The following is a 17,287-nucleotide window of genomic DNA, read 5'->3' as shown; positions in this document are numbered from 1 at the left end:
CTGTTTTGACAGATTTAGATTTTTCAGTTGAGTTATTAATTTAAAATATATTTTAATTGATTCATAACAAAAACGTGGCAGGGACTTTGGGATGTTTTGGTATTTGCTTGTTTGTGCATTATATATATTTACATGGAGGGACAGAATATATCATTTGAAAAGGAAAACCACAAATAAGTAGGACCAAAGCTGTCATTATTAATATTACAATTGGAAATGTATATACATATGTGTACATCATTGGAAAAAAATGTAAATATGTGTAAGAATTATGTAAAAAAAGATACTTGCTAATAATAACGAAGCATTGAATTGCTTCTACTTTATTTTTTGTTGTTGTTTATTTTACCATCTGTGGTAGCAATGTTTACAAATGAAATGTGTGAGTCTGGTGCTCCTTGTCCAGGTAATATCAGTGACTGCACAGTGGACATGTGAATATGGAATGAACAGAGTAAACAGTCTGGATTAGCTGGATGGTTTGTGTTTTACATCTGAACGTGGCACTAAGATGAAAAGCAACTTTTAGCAAAAAGTCAACTTTTCTTAATATATAAGTTACTCATTATAGAACATGATTAATGGTCTAAACTACCGTGTGTGTATATGTTCTTCTATTCCATACACAATGAAAAGATCCGCCAAACCATCAGAGAAAATCTCAAAGAACGTAAAACTACCTCTAAGCATCATCACAAATACAATGCCATGGTGATAAACCTACAATGAATAATGTCAGCTTTGGACTAAAAGTAATATAATAATCCATGTTTTCTTGGTCACACTGGGATTAGTATCTGAAATGTATTTCAATGACCTGTTGGGTTTAATGAGTTTGTTCTGGAATATGAGTGCTTGTGCAACTTTTGGTGTTATTGAACCAGTTGGGGATGATTGAAATAATAAAATATATCATGAAATCCATAATATGAATCATTCTTCTCTGTACAAGATATATGACACGGTAATCACACTCTTACACTACCGAAAGAGGGAAATTTATGGATTACATGAATCGGAAATCAAACTGTGTTTTTTTATTAGAATCCATACACTGTGACAGCAGAAAGGCTGCGATATCATTTTGATTAAGAAAATACTCCTTGCAGTAAAACCTCATGTTAAAACAGGACACACCAGAAAACACCAAATCAGTACACATCATTTACCTGGGGCTCATTAGAAGCATCTGTGTTGGCATTGCTATCTGTCAGAGCATTCCTGTCATTGCTCGGGGTCTGCTTCACATTGGACATCCAGTGCAACAGTTTGCTAACTTTATCACCGTGCTCTCTCTTCTCCTCGTCAACAGACCTCTACAATTAAAACACATGTTGTTTTGAGAAGATTGTTAACTTTTTTTACGGCACAAACAAAAAACATTTGCGTTGGGAATCCTCAAGGCGGGGGCTGCTGAAATGCACGTCGAACACAAAAGCTCAACAACCCTCAAATATTTATATATAACACCCCCCAAAAAAGACATCCAGTGAAGTCAAAATAACTTCACATCCAAACACACAACCAAAGAAAAGACTTTAGGTTTTGTTCTTATGCAGTGAGCGAGCCTAACTTTACTTATACGCCCGAACATAGTGAAACATTGTTTTGGCCCCAAAACCATGAACCTTTGTGGCCTCCAGTAACCTCAACCCCGTGTGGCAGTCGTACACACTTCTTTCCAGTGCCTCCCTGAAGGTGATTCTCCTCTTGGTCTTTGGGCAGGTGAGGCTTTTGGTCTGAAACTTCTCATCTTTGAGACCGGCGGCAGTGACTTTGTCGACGAGGCCGCTCTGGATGAATTCCTGGAGGGAGACTCTGTCGCGAGTGCCGGGGTTTATCAAGCCTCCGGTCAGCAGCTGGAATTCAACGCAGCGAAAACCGACGTCCTTGGGGAGGAGATTTTCCTGAACGGCCTGAGGGATGGACACGGCCTTTGAGGTCTCGGGGTGAACGATGCCGTTGAACGCCCGCTCAAACTGTTGGAGCTGCTGACTCAATGACTCGTCTAAAAGACCTCTTTCCAGAGCCTCCGAGAGAGTAACTTTCTCCCCTGAAGAGGGGTCACAGATGCCTCCAGTGCACGCCTGTGCCTCCAGCAGCCGCGAGGCGGTGGCCCTGTCAGTCAGGCCCTGTTGAAAACCCTGGAAAACGGAAAGCCGGCTCCTCCGAGTGACGTCCCAGAGGCCGGCGATGGGGCTGTGGACATCCTGCACCACCACCATTCTTGAAAGTATGACGTCCGCAATCTCACTCGTGCTCAGAAGGCCGCCGCGGTAGCTTTCCAACTCGCAGGCTTCCAGAAGCCTCTGACTCAGAGAGGACTCCAGGCAGAGTTGACGGCCGCCTTTGACATCGGCGAGGACGTGAAGTTGGCTTCCGCCGGCGCCAGCAAAAGACTTTTCCTGCCAGTCGCTTTCTTGCCGTGACAGAAACAGATACGTGCTCCTGTTGATGTACCTTCCCTTGAATGCTTCGTGAGCTGACATTTGGACGCCACAGCCGCTGCTGACCACAGACACTCGGTGGGAGCGTGTGGGGGAGGTGCTTGTTAGACGCTTCTCACCGAACGGGAAAAGAAACACGCCGCCGTCGATGTCGTAGAGGCACATCTTCAGTATTTCAGAGTAGTATGCTTTCTGGCCGGTGTCAGGGTTGTGGAAAGCTTTTGGGTTGCTGATCGGATCGCACAGGCCCCGTAGAGTCTCCTCGCTCAAAAGCCCGCGGTCGACGGCAACGCTAGCCGGCACCCGGGCACCGACCTCCGGGTCGAACAGCCCTCCGGCGGCTACCTGGACCTCGAGGATCTTCTTGCCTTTGTATCTGTCTAGAATCCTTTCCTCCATCGCCTGAAACACAGAGAGCTTTTTGCCAGCGTGGATGTAGCCGCTGACAGCCTTCTGGGCCTCCATCAGTCTGTCTTTCAGGCCCGTGTCGATGATGCCTCCCTCCAGAGCCTCGGCCACCGAGTGTGTTTGCCCCGTGGTCAGATCGGTCAGGCTCCCCGTCGCAGCCTGAGCCTCCAGGAAGTCGAGAGCATACGTCTTTGCTAAGAAGCCCTTCTCGGCTGCTTCTAGGAAAGAGATCTTTTTCTTACTTGACTCCACATAGAGTCCGGCGATAGTAGTCGGTTTGCCGGCAAATTCCGGCGATTCTTCCACTGTGACGAGACCCGTCTGAAACCCACGCGCAACCTCTTCATCCAAGAACTTAAACCCGATTGTGTTTTGAACTCTTGTGCTGCCTTTTAGTTCCGGGAGCTTTTGGGAGGTTGCATGAATCCCACTCTGTTTTCCCTCGTTGTGAGATGCGTTTCCACATGTCTCTTGGATCCGATATGTCGCTGTCTTACTCATGTGCTGTGTTTGGAGTCCACACAGCGCCGGGTATCCATGTGTTGTCACAGTCATCTGCTCATCGGGTTTGATTTGGCTCTTTTGCAGGTCTTTTTGAAGTAGATTGCTACTGCTATTGAATGTTTTCTTTGATGGCCGAAGGCTTTGGCTATGAGTGACCTCCATTACGTCCTGTTTGACTTGTTTCAGGCCGTTTTCCATTGTTGCCATCTGTAGATGTGACAGTAAAAGAACTTTTAAGTTACAGAGGTATTCTAGTAGAACTATAATTGGTAAAGAGATATTTTAATAAATTGTAAACAAAATGTAAAATTGTATTATCTTCAAATATACTGTATTTCTTCTAAATATGATACTGTGACGCGGTAATGCTGAACTAACTTCATCCATACCTCTGAGGACACTTTCATCTTTAGAATCTCGTGCCCCGGCTCGTACTCTGTAGTCTGACGTTCTGTCTTCATCAAAGCAGCCTGCGGTTCTTTCACGCGTGCACGGCCGCTTTCCATTACTTCCCGTTTGTTCCTCATCTGGTTTTCAGTCTCCATCCGGACCTCGAGCGTCGAAAGCTTTTCCTGAAGACTTTCCACTTGTTGGACGTACAAATCTATTTGTTCCCGCAGGTATTCTGCTTCATCTTCCTTCGGTGTCAGTTTCCTCTCACCGTCGGTCAGCTTGTCTGTGTCACTCGACTGCTCTTTGCCTTGTAAAGCGGGTGCACGTCTGTCTTGCTCACGCCGGCCGACCGCCTTTGCGAGGTCTTGTTCCAGCTTCGTATTTACTCGCTGCAGTTGGTTCATTTGGATCTGCAGTTGCTTTGTTTCCACATTTGTTTGATGCAACGAATTCATCTGTTTCACGTCCTGTTTAAAATAGCGGTTTAGCATCTCTAATAATTCTTCCCTATTTGATCGCTGTTGCGACATCCCACTTTCACTTAAGATTTCAGATTGGAGCACGGCGAGCTTGTTCTGTATTTCAGTGTGCACTAGCAACAGCTGCCTCTCGTAGCCCTCTTTCTGGAGTTGTAGTTTACTTTTCAACTCTTCTAGCATGTCCTTGCACTTTTCCAGTTGTTCCTCCATCTGCTGGGACCTCAGCTGAAGGGCAGCGTTTGCCTTCTGCTTTTGCTCTGCTTCTCTTTGGGTGCTGTACAAGTTTTCTTTCAGCCTTCTAATTTCCGACCCCAATGAAATGCTTTTCTCTAGGGCCTCGGCTTTCTCCCTCTTAAGGATGGAATTCTCATGTTGTACATTTGATCGAGATTTTTCCAAACTCGACATTAATTCTTTCATTGTTACTTTATTTTTCTTAAGCTCAGTCTCCATCTGCAATAATTTAGTTTCTTTGACTTTTCCCTCTCTGGTCTCTTTTGTCAATTCGTCTTTGGTTCTTTGCAGGGACGAGCTGAGCTCTGAGAGTTTAACATTCAAGTTCTCTACGCTCCCGTCTGCTGCTCTCTCGTCTTTCTGAAGAACACACATTTCCTGCTTTGGGTTTTCTGAGCTGCCTGTTAAGCCTTTAACACTGAGCTTATTTCTGAAAAGCTCATCTTCTAATGCTTTGACTTTGTTGAGATGTCGTTGACTCTCAGCAGATTCTATTTGCAATTCTGCATTTCTTTTCTTTAAGATCATGGTCAAATCATCCAATTCAGCATTTTTCATGCGGATCTTTTGGTTTGCAGAAGTATTATCAGCAAACACTGCCTTCAGCTCTGATTTCAAAATTGCTATTTCTTTTTCATAATTGTCAATTTTTGAATGAAGTAAGTGGATTTTCTGCTGCAGTTCATTCATGTTCTTCCCCTCCTCACTGCAATCCTGCAGTTTAATTTGAAGCTCGTGTGATATCTGAGATTTCTTCTTTAGTTCCTCCTCAATTATTCTAGCTTGTGATTTGGTGCTTTCTACCTGAGACTTGAAGATTTTAATTTGCTGATCCTTGCTGTTAATTTCCATCGTCACCTGATCAAGTTTAGTTGTTGTGTTCTTCAGATTATTTTCCATTTCCAAGTTGAACTGGTTTAGCTCATCTACCATTTTCTGCAATTTCGAAGCAACTAATTCCTTTTTTTGAAGTTCGGCTTCAAGGTTTTTACATTTAAGCTGTGACGCCTGCTCAGTCCTCTTAAATACGTTGTTTTGTTGGTTAGCTGTTTGAACCTGAAGTCTCCACCTCTCCACCTCACTGTTTAACAACTTGATCTTTTCTTCAGAAAGTAACCTTTCTTTTTCAAGCGACTCTATTTGGATCTTGAGACCACGAATCTCTCTGTCAGATGAGACATTTATCCTTGTCAACTCGTTGTATTTTAACTTGAGATGATCAAATAAGGCCTGCTTGGAAGCTACCTCTTCTTCTAAATTGTTAATCTTGAAAATATTTTCTTGCTCCATGGAGCCTTTCTTATGCAGTTCTCCATGGCTGGTCTTCAACTGCTCCTTAAGGCCCTCGACTTCAGTGCTCTGGAAGAAGATGTTCTGTTCCAATGAGGACTTTGCTCTTTGAAGAGATCTGATTTCCTCCTGAAGTTCGTTGATGGATTTCTTCATCTTTACGGCTTCCTGTTGGACATCCTCCAATTGCTTTCTCATGTTGATCCTTTCAGCTTCCGTGTCCCTCTGAAGTTTCTCCAGTCTGTTATTGCTGTCATCCAACAGCGTTTTATAACTTTGGGCTTCCTCCTCAGCTATTTCTGCTCTTTTGTGGATTAGGACTAGTTCCTCCTGTTTCTGCTGCAGGACTTTGCTCATCATGCTTTCATTTTCTCCGTTTGCAGGTGACTCGGGCTCAATGATGGCTATCGACTGGCTGTGAGATGACAAAGTCAGCTGAGCCCTCCCTCTCTCTCTGACCTGGACATGACTTTGCACCTGTTCATACGTACCTTCCCCTCCGCTTCTCTTTCTCTGGAGTTCGGGGCTCTGCCTTTTAAGATCTTGGCCATCGGTAGTTTTTAACAGGTCTTCTAGTTTCTTCTCAGCCAAAGACAGCCTGGTCTCTGACTGCTCAATTAACTGCTTTGTTAGACTCAATGCCTGCTCACTGGCAGCTTTGTCTTTTACCGCTATTTCTAGCTTGGTGCAATACTGATTAATGTCATTCTCCAGCTGTGATTTCTGAAGACTTAGATCATTAATTGTCTTCTGTTGCGTCTCTACTTCTCCTTCCAACTTGTCCAGCTGTGCTCGTCTTTCAAGCAGCAAAGCCTCCTGTTCCTGGACCCGTTGCTTAAGTCGACTATTCTCTACTTCCCCTGCAGCTTTTTGGAGCTCCGCGTTCTCTGTCCTTTTTGTTTTTTCTGCTCTCTCAAAAGCCTCTCTGCTCTACGATACAAAACAATAAGTCATCCACTTTTTCACGTCTATTTAGAAATTGTATCTTAAATTACATGAATGTTCTTACCAGAGTCTTGAAGGCATGAAAACCCATCTCTCCAGGAATTTGCAACTTCAACACAGTGGGACTTTTTAATTGGCAAGAATATTTTGGAGGGTTAAAGCCCAATCAAACAACAAGATTTGATTTATGATTTGCCAACAGGGTTTGATTTATAAAAGTATATTTTGACAGCACGTGTCACTGCCTTGACCTGTGTACCTTTGTTATAATTAATACTTAGACAATTCTACACAAACTCCTGGAGAGACTTTATTTTCCCACAGAAAGGCCATGTGAGAAAGGTTTTGGTTCAAAGAATAAAAAAGCTCTCTCCTCCCTGCAAAAAGAAGTTACCCTACATGCAGACATGCACCGCGTCCACACGTTTCCTTTGCTTCTTTTGCAGCTTGAAGCAAATGTATTCACTCGTGATGAGCTGACCATATTTGATAATAGAAACAACCCACAGGGGATAGAGTTTGCAACATAATTGTATCATTCAATACTTCCTAGTGAGGCAGGAAAATACAGTGCGTTGCTACAAACAGAAAACCTGTCAATCATGCAAAGATAAGAAGGTAAAGGCATTGGAGGTGTAAGCGATCCCACAGACCCAAAGGTCTAGAGTGTCGAGCAGACGATACTTTAAATGTAGGAAGGAAAAAAAAGGTATTGTGAACGGATGGAAATCTTACCTCTTCGTCTTCGGTTCTCCTCAGTGTTTCACTGGCAAACTTCACATACTGTGTCATGAGAGTTACAAGAGCAGTGTAGCGGGTTCGAAGATCCATAAACTGTGCAAAACACAAGAGAAGCATGCATGTCATTAATATTTACTCTACATAGAGAAAACATTTTCTTTCTTACCGAAAATAAATAAAAGGGTTTACCTCCTGCTGAATGGCATCAGAAGAACTCTGCATCCTCCGTTTCTTGAGAGGGGACTTGTGCTGAGAGTCAACCATTGCTCTGAAGGTCATCAGCTGAAGTTCATAATCCTGCATGGAGATTTATGTCAAAGTTTAGCTATAACAAAGCCAGAACAAGACGGCCATTCATTGTTAATCTTGTATATCAGAGAAGCCATGAGAACATTTAAGATACATAAGTTTACCTTAATGGCGGATGAGTACTGCTCTGAGTACTTCTGACACTCATCAATTCTGCTCTGCTTTTTTTCAATTTCACCAACAAGGACCTGAAAACACAGACATCTTACATGTACCCATCTGTGAATGCCTCTATCATTTTGTGGAGAAGCAAGCTCTTGTCCTACCTTCTGTTGGTTTAACAGCTCAGACAGGGCCTTGCTGTCGTCAGGTTTGTTTTCTTGGGCCTTTATCTGTGCTGCTTCCATTTCTCTAACCCATTGATCAAGACTGCTGTAGGACTCTCTGTAGTGTTTCAGAGAATTGCTGATGCCGTCCAGGTCCTTAAGCCTGGAATGGAAAGGTCAATAAGTGACTTGTGATGCTTGCACAGATGGGATATATTATCTTTTTTAAGGAGGTAAATCCTCACTAACCTGCCATCGATCTGGGAGTGAATGTTCTGCCATCTCTCGCTCAGCTGATCAGCTTTCTCTTTGTGCCAATCCAGATCAAAGTCACGCTCGTTATGTGCCCTAAACATGCGGTCACCGACGACCCGTGCTCTGTGCAGCCCATCCTCCAAGTCATGGAAAACCTCCTGCTTCTCATCGATCTCTGTCCGCCATTGCTGTGACCAGAAGGAAAGAGTGTTGAGAGTTACTCAAAATGACATTAAAGGATGCTGCCAACGTATGCTGTGATGCAACACAGTGTCTTACCTTAAGTGTTGAAATGACGGTCTCGATGGACCTGACCTCAGAGTTCATAGCGTCTTCCTCATAGAGTTTGGATTCGTAAGCCTTCACTAGCGCCTCTGCACTCTGGCTGTGCCTCACTACTAAGCTCACTGTTTTCAGTCTGCAAGACAAAAGGGTCATTCAAGTAACTCCATGCAAATACCTATTTTGTAAAATAAAATATGCAAATGCAGCATTACTGCTGGCCAATGCAGGTAGTGTCTTACTTGTCCATGTAGATGGAAGACATGGAGTGCACTTGGCTCATGCTCTGAATGAGGACGCTGAGTTCAGAGGAGAGTTTTGGTACCGAAGGAGAACCTGCAGCCTGTTGGAGGAACAGCTCACACTTCTCTTTCATAACGTCAAGGTCCTCCTTCAGTTTATTCAACTCCGCTGTCTTCTTCTGCAGAGTGGCACACAGAATATGAGGGTGAACGCCAATAAATAATGACAAAGAACTGCAAAAAATAGTATCCGTGACATTAAGATGTTATAGACATTATAAAAAATGACCATGGAAGGAATGATGAAATTGAATCTATAATTGAAATAATTATAATGCCATAACTTTATCATATGGGAATGAATTAAACAATAAAAAGAGAGTGAAATAACATAGTTCTTGAAAATGCGAAATGATTATTGCAGACGTGTACCTCGTGTTCTGTGATGCGATGCAGACTCTGCTCCAGGTCGTCTCTCTCCAGCGGTGTGCGAAGTTGCCTGATGAGATGTTCTTCATAGGCCTCCAGATGCATTCGGAAGTTGCGCATCTCTGAGATGTAATGATTATAAACCGACTCCTCCTGTTCCTCTGTATGCCAGAAAAATATAACGTGCGAGATGAATTATACAAAAGCAAAAATATAGCTTGGAACTGTGGTAGAAAATGTATATTTTACTTTTTGAAAAACTAAAACAGGCCAACAAAACCTTTTACTAAAATTAGGAAAATTTATTTTATAGGTTGAATGTTTAACCTAAACATAGTCCCAAAGACGCCAACTGATACTGGAAACAAAAGCGCCTCTAGGTGGCATCACTATCATAGCACAAGACCTGTGTGATGAAACCAAATCAATGACATTTTGTACAATGGGGATGGAAATATAATCTTTTCTAAGATGAGAACGTGTTCTATGTAAGTACTTAATTGTACTTAATTTTTTTCATTCCATGTAAAATGCATTGGTTAGTAGTCTGTATGTATTTAAAAAACATAACTGTGCATTAACTTTTCATTCCAGCGTTTGCTTTTCGTGCACAGCTAAACCAACCAATCTCATAAACAACGTAAATCCAGAAAGCATCAACTTAAAGCTCAAATACTTAAAGAACCATGGGTTTCCCTCGTGTGATTAGTTCAACATGCAGCAGCAACTCCTTAAGGGACAAAGGGGAAATCGGATTCTTGCCTCTTTCTGCAGATCTGAGTAATTCCTCGTAGTACTCTTTGCAGGCCGCGACGTCTCTCTCTAGCTGGCCACAGTCGGCCACTGTGAACACCTCGGACTCCTCACTGGCTTCGAGAAACTCCTCAAAGTGGGACTGCAGGTTGCTCAAGACCTGTTGATGCTCCCCTTGTAACATGGTCTTTATCTGAATAGAGAAAGAACAGCGTGAATAACAACAAAACATGCGCTTGGATCGGAGTCTAAAAGGGAAAATATCATAATTCAAAACATACTGAAGCCACGTTCCAGTTGCGGATGGCATGTATGTCAGCCACCAGGTGATGCCAAGACACCACGCTCTTCATGTTGATGTGGGAATGGTGCCACAGTGCCAGGACGTTCTGGTATAGCTGTTCAATTCTGCAGGAAAAAGCAAGAAGCAGGTAACCAGCGCTTCGACCTGAAGAATAAGCTTTATTTTGAAGTATGGAACATAAAATAAATCCTTCCATCTTAGCATCTCACCTTGTAGCCATGTCAACAGCCTCTTTGTTGGGTGGAGGCACAGTGAAACAAACAGAGGGCACCATGGCCTCGTTGCCTGCTGGGTTGATGACTTTCCACTTGGCCCGGTGAGAGTTACTGGCCAGTACGCACTCATCCTCTTTGTAGATGGTAATCTGAAAACAGTCACGTCAAAGCGTTGGTTCACTATGAGAAGAACTGAGATGAACCAGGCGGCGATTTGACGTTGAGGAGCTCTGCGTACCTCTATCTGACGATAGTCGCAGATGGCTTTGACGGGAATGGAGGATCTCACTGGGCTTTCAGGGTTTCTAGGCCTGAGCTGCACGATATTCTTGGCACTGCCCACTAACCCAGCCACGGTGCTGCGGTACTGAAGAAGCTGCTCCTTCTCGTCCTAGAGACACACCAGATCACAAAAAGGTACTTTATTTTCATTTCTATTTGCCACTAACTCAACACAAACTCTCTCTTCCTGTCGGTTCACCATGGACTCCTGGAGGAGATCCTCCAGTCTGTGTAAGCTGCTCGATCGATCACAGCTGTACTTTCGTTGAATGGCATCTTGCAGGCTCTTAAGGTAATCCAAGGACTCTTTCGCATCCCGGAAAAACTGCGAGGGAAGAAGAGCAACAAATCAGATGTGACCAACAAATGCACTTTGCTGCAATGACTGTAAAAACCGGCAGATACTCACCTCAAAATAAACTGCATTCTCTTTGAGATGCTGTTCTACGCATGAGCAGAGCTGTAAAATCCAGCTCCACTGTGTCTGCATGGCAGCCCTATACGCCTGGAGGAGGAGAATCACATGAAATCCAGTTGCTACAGCTGAGAAAATGCAAGATTTCAAGTGGAGTCCACTGTCATATACATAGTATTCAGGGAGAAAACAGTGCATACTTCAATAGTGAGCCTGGCTGGGTGGTTCTTGAGCATTAGGCGCTCTGCCTTGTTCTGCACAGACTTGATCACTTCCTCCTGTTCATCCAGCTCCCTCATCAGATCCTGTGTAAAGAGATTAAGCATCTCAGGCATCCAGCAATGGCGAGGACCGAGTCAATCCATCCTCTCACACAATCCCATGTCCTATGTATATCACACAGCTGAGTATAAAGTTAATCATTCATCATTCTGTCTGCATGGAACATTTACACTGAATCACAAAATAAAAACAACACAAAACTTACAGCATGGTAGTCTCTTTTCTTGGATATGTTGCCGTTGCGATCGCTCCAGTCAAAGGCAACTTCCTCTTCCTCCTTCTCATTCAGCCAGATGAGCTCCTGAGTTGCTTGTGACACAAAGTCATGCAGGCTTTCCAGGTGGCTCTGTCGCTCCCGTGAACAGCTCTGAAAGGAGCAGATATTCATGGTCAGACTACAACAAAACACACATAAAGCACATAAACAGTTTTAGCATGTATTGCTTCAAAGATGTTTGATTGCTGCTTTTGAGCTGAACAGATCACCTACCAAGAGCCGTTCATACTGCTTTTCTAGTTGGTTCAGTTTGTCTGAATATGTTATTTTCATGGGGATGGTCATCTGAATCTGAGAAAAGATAAGTGCAGCACCATTTCAGACCCACATTTAGGTTGTAGGTAGAATTGGGAAGAGGCCAACTAGAAAACACTTACTTCACTCAGTTTTGCGTCTTTAAGGCTCATTTGAAATTCTTCAATGGCACTATGTACACTTTTGTGGTTTTCTAAATGCAGTTCCGCACTTGGCAAATCAGATCCCCACTCGGAACGATCCAGCTGCACCTGCAATACAGAAAAAGAAATATAATAATCAGTTTCTGTTTTAGGCGAGTTCAGTTAAAGCTATAGCGCATGACAAACACGCTGATGCCATCGACTCACCTGCATCTCTTCCACCCAGCTCAGAAGGTCCTGCAGAAACTTCATGTTGACCTCCTCTTCTGTCATGTTGGAGTCGGCCAGTGAGGATTTCAGTAAGGGCTTGCGGATCTGCATGCTTTTCAGATGCCGGAGGCTGCCCGGGTCCATGCCACCGCCGCCGCCCATGTAGCTCTGGACTGAAGCGGGCTGCAGACCGGGGGTCAGGCACGGCGTAAGGCTAGAGGTGAATGTGAGCCCAGGGGTACCTAACCCCCCCGAGGTGAGTGCAGGGTTCAGGCCTGGCGTCAGGCTTGGGTTGATGTTCTGAGAGAAGCCAGAGTTCAGGCTCTGCGTGATGCCTGAGATCATCATTTTGGTTTGTTCTGTCGTCAGTGTGCGACATTTGCTGTACACAGAAGAACTGTCTGCTCTCAGGGCAAGAAGTTCATCGCGGAGTTTCGACACCCTGCATTCAAAAAGGAAGAACAATATGAGATGTCTTAATGTATGAGACAAATAAAAACACAATGTGTTATTTTTGAGAGAGGATATATCTTTTACCTTTGGACAAGGTGATCTGCAAAAGGGAATTTCCCATCGAGAAGAATTTGGATGTCCACCACTTGTTGCCTGAGGATATTCTCACACTCCGAAAGGTGGCCAGCAACCTCAGCTTCATTCTGGAACTGAATACCAGACTCGAGACGTTTTGCATCCTTAGCGGAGTAAAAACAAACAGGACTCAAAACACAAGACAAACAATGTGCACAGTGTCTCATTTTAGCACGACTGACATCAAGGTGAACAGAGATTAAACAAAACGTACAGACTGCAGAGCGGTTCTTGCAAGTGCCAGCTTGTCCTCGCCATGGACACAGTCCCGCTGGACCCTGTTGGCAATCTGTTGCAACATCTCAAGCCTACAAAAAGAAAAAAAGATTCAATTGTGAGTTAACAGTTATCATTTTAATAAAAACAGAGAGAAGATCGACAATGCATGCTGGAACCTCACCTGGATCCATAAACAATGCTGTTATTGAGAAAGACTGAGCTGTTCATTACTAAAGGTTCGGTGAGGATGGTGTCACTGGAGCCGTAACTGTTGAAGCTACTGTTGCTCACGGACGAGATCCCGCTCAAACAGTCCATCTTACTTCTTACTGCTGCTACTAACAGACTCTCAGTCACAGTCACCGTCACATTTTCTCATCTCAATCATCCCTCTTCAAGGATCCCGGCCTCGGCAGCTTGACTGAGAGCGTTCGCAGACCTGACTGACGGAGCGGCTTTCAACCCGCTCGTATTTATAGTGCTGCAGCCAGGTGCAGAGCGTGTAAAGTGACTCCTACGCTGAAATAATGTGCAGCCCTCAGGGGATTCCAATTAAACAGCAGGTTGAGACAGTTTCCTTTCATACAAACTGAGAGTGCATAAAGTGCAGCCAAGCGGTTATAACTATTTTAGCCAGTTTTCACCACACCCAACATCAATGCTGTTAATATGTTTATAGATTATAAAGGCAGGAATGGAGAGGTCATTTTGTCTAAGATTTTGTCAACGGAGTCTTTGGACTTGTGTTGAGTTTGCATAGAAATAAGAACTACTCTGAAAACAACCATTGACGATGACCAAATAAAGTTCGAAAAATCAACTGAACGTGCCATAAGGAAGCAGACACACTTTGCAGTCATAGAATTAGCATCTTTCTGTCAATTTAAAGTAACTGGATACGAGATCAGTCATGATTATGTTGCTGTACTGAAATAACCTTTTTACACTCAACCATCTGAGCAGAAATAAATCACATGATATGCAAACTTGCCTGCAGTCAATCTGTTCAAGAAATATTGCATAAGAACAGATCATATATCTCCAGATAGAAATCATCTGGAAGTGTCCAAAGGTTCAAGGGAACTTTTACTTTAATAAAAATTAATCTTTGAGATAACATGAAGCCTCACGGCAGCAGAGGCATTAGTGGCCTTGCAGTATGATGCTGTAGCACCGTCCCCCCACCAACCCCAGCTAATATTATGCTGACCCATGTAACTTATTTGTCCTTTATCTAAACTTTTTCTTTCACTTACAGAAGCAGCAAAATTACCACAACATCTTGGAAAACATTTACAAACACCAGCTACAAAAATGTGACTTTTCGATGACAAGTAAACCATTATACAAGGTTATAAAAGAAAAAAAGAGTAGACCTTTATGTGACATTATGCTGATCCAGGAACACAAAGCATTAAAACGTGCAGTGCCTCCACGTACCTTTCCACCTCAGGCCTCAGACTCTTCTCTCTTTCCAGCATAGCGACAATCAATTTACCCCATTCCTTCTCCACGTCGTTAGGGTGATGACCCGGGGGTAACTGAATACGTCCAAACTCGATCCACATCTGTCAGATACGCCACAAACACAGACGTCTTAGCCATACAGTGCATAGCCCTGCAGGCACTGCAGTATGTGATCGAAAGTAACATGGTCATTTATTCTGCATGTGTATACCTCAAGCATTTTATAGAGATTCTTGATTTTTGTCTTGTCATTCTCTTTCAGCGGGATTTCCTGTTCTTTAAACTGGAGATATTGTGTATAAAGTGCCTGTAAAAAGAGCAGGGATTATAATAAACATAGTGTACCATACAGCATCAGATGAGATATTATCTGGTAGATCCATTTTTTGTATGATCTCTTTGTCCTAAAGACAACTGCATTAAGGTGCTTTTGCTCTTAGAAGCTATTGGTGTCTCACAGCAAATGCACGCTGCTGCTCTCTCATATCCATCGATACATCGTTTAAGAGTCAGTTACAGCAGATAGACGCTACATGATCAGGAGAAGATCCTCGTTTTCCCTCACCGACACCATATCCAGATTCTACGCATCTTTAAAATCAGACAGCTAAAGCTAGTGATGGAGCTAAAATGATTAAAACCTTCAATACCTTGAGTTCAACCGGGTTGTTTGGGAATGATCGATCTGACATTATGCCCACATTGTGTCTGATCCACTGGCTGAGGTATTTGATCATGTTCTGGTACTCCACCCATTTGATGTCAACATCCTGTTCAGAGGAAATAGCATCATCAGCCATTAAGACCTTTTCCGCGCATTCCCTTGGGTTCGGGTGGTGAAACGATGTCATCCACTCACATTAGGATTGATTCCATCCACTCCATCGGGTACTTTTGGGAAAGCATCGTACAGGGTTGAGACGTATGTGATGACAGATTTTTCATCGGGTGACTGAACGTCTACGTCTGATGAGGGAAATTAAAAAAAAAAACAAGAGTGTTCACAAATTGACATGATATTGAGTTCAGATTAATTACCCCTCAAGCCAAAAATGCAAACTTTGTGATTAACAGCACAAAGGTGTCAAGGGGTTTCGGAGTGTTTCGATGCGTGTGGATCTCACCCTCGGGGTCCAGCAGTCTGGCCACCCCCAGCCGCTCGGCAACACAAAAGGCATTCTCCAAATTTGATCGGTTGGCCTGTGTCGACACATAGCTCATGTCAACCAGATCCGGCCTGAAATAGAGACGCATAGAGGCAGTTCAGAAAAACAAAGCACACCAACTAAAATAGGAAAAGACAACGGAAGAGAACAAGGACCACGAAACCCACCGCGTGCATTATATGTCTTTAATGTTAGAACTGAAATTATTTCAGTGTTACGGTACCTGTATTTATGAATGATGGCATTAAAGAGCCTCCCATCCCTCCAGGAGGTTGTGAAGTTGTCACAACGGACGCCTACGTAGCCATCTGTCATCTGCCTGGACCAGAACAGAAGCCTCTCCTTGGCCGTCATGTCCTCCGACTCCCCTGTCACATGGATCTCCGAGATCTGTCCAGAACGCGCACATGTTAAATGTGAATCCGCCGGGGCTTCGTGCAGAGACACAAACGTAACCCACAGACCTTTGACCGTAAAAAATGTTCCATTGCTGAGTGGAAACAAACCACTTTGAAATATACTGCATCAGTATATAAATGTGAAAACAACACAAGCTACAGTCTACAAAATACTGCTGCATTAAATTAACACCCTCGTGAGACTGAACATTTTAAGCTTCCCACAGATGTTATGGGGCAGAAAATTCATATTATGAGACAAAAATATCCATTGCATATTAGAATCAAGTGTGAAAGAGGCAATAGCTCCCTTTTCTGGCTCATTGCGATGCTACAGAGTTGTGTCGTAAATTTCTAAATTGTTTTACGACGTGTTTTATTGAAGATTACGATCACCTCTAACCATGCCACCTCAAAGGCTCTGCAGTGCTGTTGGCACACAGGTGTGTAGCACATGTAAGAGGGGGAGGGGGGGCGTAGCTAGGTGACATTAATCATGAAAACAACAGTGATAGACAGAGATAGTAACGACACACTACAGATCGAACAAGACGACCAGGCACAAAAAGAATAATGCCGAAGAGGAAATCTTGTAAGACCCATCATCATTAACCCGCAAGCCTTTTTCTGAAGTACAAACTTAACATTTCATAGTCCATAATGCATCTGCAGTGATCTTTCAGGATGATTTCAGAGCGCTGTCGGACAGAGGACGTTGAATGACCGCCTGAAATCAACGACCAGGATGTCCATTGATTTGTCAACTTACATATCAAGGAATGACATTATAAGACAATCTCTGTAATACGCCGTTCATACAAACCCTGTCTGCTTTTAGTGTACAACGTACAAGAAGAAGAGGCAAAAATCAGCCGTGACTAGTTGGCAGAATAACTGAGAGCCAGAAACCGCAGTGATGCCATAATACTCACTGACAACAATTGGCCACGCTTATGATTACATCAGATGATGTAATGAGAAAACTAGTTTATCAAGAATAACTGGCATTGTTCTCAAGAAGTGCTCTGTCGAGACATACTTTATATCCGCACTCTAGTATAGATATTAACTTCAATGATTTAGACACCA

The 17,287-nt window shown here is 43.5% G+C and overlaps 1 protein-coding gene across 31 annotated transcripts in view; it reads right to left on the bottom strand.

Moving 5' to 3' along the window:
• The window catches only part of dst (dystonin), an 85,442-nt gene that overhangs the window by 42,995 nt on the left and 25,160 nt on the right, over nt 1–17,287 (bottom strand). For 30 of the 31 annotated variants that reach the window (XM_040177829.2, XM_078104805.1, XM_078104802.1 and 27 more), the window contains 28 exons: nt 16,024–16,190; nt 15,759–15,871; nt 15,494–15,600; nt 15,285–15,404; nt 14,846–14,941; nt 14,608–14,735; nt 13,163–13,256; nt 12,898–13,052; nt 12,358–12,802; nt 12,130–12,258; nt 11,966–12,043; nt 11,681–11,842; nt 11,394–11,498; nt 11,188–11,283; nt 10,978–11,103; nt 10,735–10,887; nt 10,491–10,645; nt 10,259–10,385; nt 9,987–10,170; nt 9,228–9,385; nt 8,796–8,974; nt 8,551–8,689; nt 8,266–8,459; nt 8,017–8,179; nt 7,855–7,938; nt 7,631–7,738; nt 7,436–7,534; nt 1,170–1,316 (listed from right to left, as the gene is read on the bottom strand). In XM_040177829.2, the coding sequence (XP_040033763.2) occupies nt 1,170–1,316; nt 7,436–7,534; nt 7,631–7,738; nt 7,855–7,938; nt 8,017–8,179; nt 8,266–8,459; nt 8,551–8,689; nt 8,796–8,974; nt 9,228–9,385; nt 9,987–10,170; nt 10,259–10,385; nt 10,491–10,645; nt 10,735–10,887; nt 10,978–11,103; nt 11,188–11,283; nt 11,394–11,498; nt 11,681–11,842; nt 11,966–12,043; nt 12,130–12,258; nt 12,358–12,802; nt 12,898–13,052; nt 13,163–13,256; nt 14,608–14,735; nt 14,846–14,941; nt 15,285–15,404; nt 15,494–15,600; nt 15,759–15,871; nt 16,024–16,190 (4,011 nt within the window). Of the gene's footprint in view, nt 1–1,169; nt 1,317–7,435; nt 7,535–7,630; nt 7,739–7,854; nt 7,939–8,016; nt 8,180–8,265; nt 8,460–8,550; nt 8,690–8,795; nt 8,975–9,227; nt 9,386–9,986; nt 10,171–10,258; nt 10,386–10,490; nt 10,646–10,734; nt 10,888–10,977; nt 11,104–11,187; nt 11,284–11,393; nt 11,499–11,680; nt 11,843–11,965; nt 12,044–12,129; nt 12,259–12,357; nt 12,803–12,897; nt 13,053–13,162; nt 13,257–13,348; nt 13,608–14,607; nt 14,736–14,845; nt 14,942–15,284; nt 15,405–15,493; nt 15,601–15,758; nt 15,872–16,023; nt 16,191–17,287 lie in introns of those variants that run through there. The other variant, XM_040177834.2, reaches the window with a different exon arrangement.

The sequence above is a fragment of the Gasterosteus aculeatus genome, chromosome 6 (assembly GCF_964276395.1).
Source record: "Gasterosteus aculeatus chromosome 6, fGasAcu3.hap1.1, whole genome shotgun sequence".
Lineage (NCBI taxonomy): Eukaryota > Metazoa > Chordata > Actinopteri > Perciformes > Gasterosteidae > Gasterosteus > Gasterosteus aculeatus.
Note: the sequence above shows the minus strand (reverse complement) of the source record. Positions and strands in the feature narration are given on the sequence as shown.